This window comes from Sphaeramia orbicularis, chromosome 13, assembly GCF_902148855.1.
Source record: "Sphaeramia orbicularis chromosome 13, fSphaOr1.1, whole genome shotgun sequence".
In the NCBI taxonomy this organism is placed as follows: domain Eukaryota; kingdom Metazoa; phylum Chordata; class Actinopteri; order Kurtiformes; family Apogonidae; genus Sphaeramia; species Sphaeramia orbicularis.
In genome coordinates, this window is record NC_043969.1 from 9,396,771 (window position 1) to 9,401,760 (window position 4,990).

At 40.0% G+C, this 4,990-nt stretch overlaps 1 protein-coding gene across 1 annotated transcript; it reads left to right on the plus strand.

Annotated features, from left to right (window-relative positions):
• The first annotated feature begins 504 nt into the window (after positions 1-504).
• Positions 505-2,460, plus strand: foxl2a (forkhead box L2a). Its single transcript, XM_030151188.1, has one exon. It carries the CDS (start codon positions 726-728, stop codon positions 1,644-1,646), a length of 921 nt encoding a protein of 306 aa, XP_030007048.1. The 5' UTR covers positions 505-725; the 3' UTR covers positions 1,647-2,460.
• Positions 2,461-4,990: the final 2,530 nt, after the last annotated feature.

Here is a 4,990-nt window from a genome sequence, read left to right on the forward strand (position 1 = left end):
GTGTAACAAATAAATACACATTTAGCCATTACTTTAGTTTAGTTTAGTTTTTTTTTTAGTTTTTTTTTTTTGTTTTTTTTTGCCTCCCCCAAAAAAGATAATCAAAGATTAAAAATAGCCTACATAGGTATACATAGAATGTAAAAAGAAAATGTAAAGTCTAAAAATTTGAATTTGTATTTAGAAATATGTATAAGCTTTCTAAAAACATAGATTATCTACATCCATTGTTTACCAGTAAAGTTTTTTCGTAATCGATGTTAGATATCTATAGTGTGCCATTTTAATCCCAATGTGAGTAAAATGAATTTCAGCGTGTTTGGAGAATCTGATGAGTTTTTTTCATTCACTATAAATACAGGAGGCGTAACTCAAATGCGCACAAATCACGACGCACTACGTCGCTGAAGGGAGAGTATTGGAGCAAAAGCAGCCTGTCAGTGGAGCTGAAAAAAGAGGGAAGGGGTGGGCTCAGTGACTCACAAAACACAGCTTGGGTTGCGCCTCCATCAGAAACTAGTTAAGAAAATTCCGCAGAAGAAGTGGGTCTGATGCATGTCACCTTCCGAGGCGCAAAATAAAGACCTCTCTGGGCGCAGTTTGGAGGACGGCTGTCAGTTCGCGGTGCATCCTGGGGTTCTGCATCATTTCGCCCATCGAGGTCTAAGAGGCATTAAAAAGTTGTGTTTGTCAGTGTTTGGACTGAACTTGTTTTGGTGTGCGCAATGATGGCCACTTATCAAAACCCGGAGGATGACGCAATGGCGTTGATGATCCACGATACCAACGCGACCAAAGAGAAAGAGCGACCCAAAGAGGAGCCGGTCCAGGACAAAGTCACGGAGAAGCCGGACCCGTCCCAGAAACCACCATACTCTTATGTCGCTCTCATAGCCATGGCCATACGGGAGAGCTCCGAAAAGCGCCTCACTCTGTCCGGTATTTACCAATACATCATCAGCAAATTTCCCTTCTACGAGAAGAACAAAAAGGGTTGGCAGAACAGTATCAGACACAACCTGAGTCTCAACGAATGCTTCATTAAGGTCCCACGGGAAGGCGGCGGTGAGAGAAAAGGGAATTACTGGACCCTGGACCCGGCCTGTGAGGACATGTTCGAAAAGGGGAACTACAGGAGAAGGCGCCGGATGAAACGGCCGTTCAGACCTCCGCCGACGCACTTCCAGCCAGGGAAGTCCTTGTTTGGAGGCGACGGCTATGGCTATCTGTCACCACCCAAGTACCTGCAGTCTAGCTTCATGAACAACTCTTGGTCCCTGGGCCAGCCGCCCGCTCCGATGTCCTACACGTCCTGTCAGATGGCCAGCGGCAACGTGAGTCCCGTTAACGTGAAGGGTCTGTCCGCCCCCTCCTCTTATAACCCCTACTCTAGAGTGCAGAGCATGGCGCTGCCCAGTATGGTGAACTCTTACAACGGCATGAGCCACCATCACCATCCCGCACATCCCCATCATGCGCAGCAGCTGAGCCCGGCCACCGCCGCACCGCCCCCGGTCTCCTCCAGTAACGGAGCCGGACTTCAGTTCGCTTGCTCCCGCCAACCCGCGGAGCTCTCCATGATGCACTGCTCTTACTGGGAACATGAGACCAAACACTCGGCGTTACACACGAGGATTGATATTTAAAGTTTACCGAATGGTGTGCGTAAAATGGGGACTCTTTAACGAGAGTGTGAGTTAATTCCTGTGATTTCCATACAGAACCAAGACTATTTGTGAAGAGACGATTCTGACGGGCTGTTTGGGTCCAAGCTGACACCCAGAAATGCCGTCGGGGAGGTATGGCTCCAACTGATTTAGAGAAAAATGGAAACTGGAGGTAAAGGAGATACCAGGACGCAACAGGTAGCACAAATTCTGGGAGCCATTTCACGCGCCTGTGTTACACTTGGACTGGTGGCCATAATTTGATAATATAATCAAAATTGTGACATGAAAAACTTTTCATTCTGACTGGGATAGACATTGCTGACATTACTTAGTTGTGTGTTATCGGCATGCGTAATGATTCTTTGAAACTTACGCACGGCTTGTCCTGTTACCAAATGAACCGTGAACGCAAAATGCCCTAATTATGTCAGTGCTTTAATATGTAATTGAATCAGAGATCATTTGGCCATCTTACTAACTTGTATGGAGATACTTCACCTATGCCATGGCCGTTACAAAGGTAGGGTGGGGATCCATAAGACTGCCAAAAAATACTATTCAGGGTTTTTTTTTGTTTGTTTGTTTCATTTCTTGATCCCATGTGCATGTATAATTTCCAAGATGACATCACACCGTGCCAGGATTTGTTTATCTTTTTAATTATTATTTTTTTTATAAACGTGATTAGTAATGTCTCATTCATGTTGGGGCCATGTTTCATTTTACTTAGCACTTTTCCCTCTTTTCTAGGTTTGTGAATTTCTTAATAAACTTGTATTTCTTAAAGTAATACAGTGGTCTGTTTATGCTTTAGGCTGTGATAACCACTGTTGGCAAGCTGTTATCAGTAAACAAACAGGAGTCAACTCTGTCAGGGCAACGTTACAGTATATTGATAGTTTTAATATACAAAAGGGATTAGGGGTCAAATAATATTTGTGAAACCACCGTGCACGGGATGGTGAGGTTTGGCTGTGCGGATATTCTACTGCGTAACGCGTAAAATAACTCCAATTTGATTTTTGCTTCTGTTACTCAGTTGCTCATTATTTGTAAAAATGTATGTCAGTATGATAATAATAATAATAATAATAATAATAATAATAATAATAATAATAATGATAATAATAATAATAATAATATAGGTAATATTGGAAACTTGTATTTTGAACAACCTTTTACTATAGCATAAAATACTAAAACACAGTATATGCATCACACACCACAGTTATTTATTTTTTTATTTCAAATTCTATTTTGTTTTATTTTATTTTATTTAAATTTAATTTTATGTTATTTTTACAGCTCGGCCCCAAGCAGGTCAAAATCAGTCAAACTAATGACACGTAACCTTTGTCATTATGTAGGGTACTTTGGTCTAAATAATAAAAAACATATGAGGAACAGTAGTAATGACAGTAGTAGTAGCAGAAGTGTTATTACATAATTTACAACGTTCTTTAACATACTTACATAAAAGTTATCTGTATTACGCGGACTGTTTTTCCTCTCTGTAGTCTACGGACTAACACGTAATACAATAATTTAAATAGGTTTAACACGTGGAGCTCATAACACACAATTATTTAGTGAATAATAACAAAGACAGAATGCATCTTAAAATAATAACAAATGTCGGTAATGCAAAGGTGCAAAATGTGACATCATCGAAGCCATTTTACTCAGTGCTCAGTTACAAATTTGCTGAAGTGTAGACATATGTTGAGAATGTTTTTCTGGAAGATGAAAGCGTAAAATTCACATAGACAGCTCCTCCTTCTTGTTGTGTTTGAGTGTGAGACTGTTGTATTACGTAGACAGTTTCCCTTGGGCCCCAGAGGACCATCCCGTCCCCCCGAGGCCGAACCTCTTTACAGAAGAGACATGTTGACGAGTGAAACGCCTTAATCACCAACTGATCTGAAACCCGTTCCTCCTATTATCACTAACATTTTATCACAAGGAATCACGAGGAATATGAGTGTTGGAGCCATCTGGTTCGAACTAGGACTTGGAGGTGTTCCATCATAATGAATTTACTGTTTTGACAGCCACCCTGCACATTTTATCATTTCTTAAAAAGCAAAGTATTTCCCCAAATCTAATAGACCTTTTTAATAAGGTCGAGGGGATAACCTTTTGAATGATCATTCATTTTGGCGGCGACGTTCACTCTGAAGCCCAGGAAGTCCACTTTGACATCATGAATCAGGCCTCTGGAGCGCATACATGGAGGTAGACGAGACGCGTCCACCTTGATCCACCCAGTGTGCGCCGCCAAGGCTGTCAAATACACACTGTTAATTCAAGAAAACTACAAGAAAGAACGAAAATAAAGACGTGAGCTGGCTTTTAAAATGGGCCATTTGTAGAGGGACGCATCAGGTCCAATTTATACACACGAGAAGGGAAAATAAAAACACCACAGCGAACATATTAATAGAACACAACAATAGATCAATGATCCATATGCCAAAATATTAACATTAAAGTTAGGATACTAGTTGTAAAGTAAAAACCAAATATTATTTTATATTTTTAAGTTTTTGTATTCTATTATATATTTAAGTTATTTTAATTGTCGTGCACTTGTAGTGATCTGCGATTACAGTGGCTACAGTTTTACCAATAATTTTAATTTTGTGCTAAAAGAGCGGTTTAGAAATATAAAAAATATCTAAACTATTACTGGGTTTATTTGAATTATCTAAAAATATCGTTTTTATTTCTGCAGAAATGTAGTTTTTTTCTGGATTATTAGGCCAAACTCAGTTCACACTGCACTGATCTACATTTTATTTTTTAGTTCATACAAACTGAAGTCATGTTAACTATATATATATATTTTTTAAAGTGATTTCAGTGAAATTTTACAGCATTACAGACACTCAGCGAGAAACATTATTTTCAGCCAAGATCGTGCCATATTCAGCCTACACACAGCCTATCATCAGCCAAGACCACTGAGTGTGTATTCTCATCAGCGTCATCATCTGATCAACCTTTTACCTTTTAACAGTCCTGAATAATGTAGTAATTGAGCAAACGGAGGAAAATCCCAGCAGCATCGACACTACCGACCAGGGCCAGTCCTCAGGAACAGTGACACCTCTCCATCCTCCTGTGCGCAGAGGGAGCAACGGGGCAAGTCTGAAATGTAGCTGTGTACATTCTCTGCTTCCTCACATTAATGTTTTGTAAACAATAAGGAGATAAGGGCGCTTTTGAAAGGCAAGTGTATTCTAAACACTCTTCTAAAAATAATAAATATAAGTGTTTTACAAGAAATAATGTTTCGTCGAGTGTAACTAACCTTTATA

Excerpts from the sequence above, each read along its gene's own strand:
- foxl2a (XM_030151188.1), top strand. The coding sequence starts at position 726 with ATGATGGCCACTTATCAAAACCCGGAGGATGACGCAATGGCGTTGATG.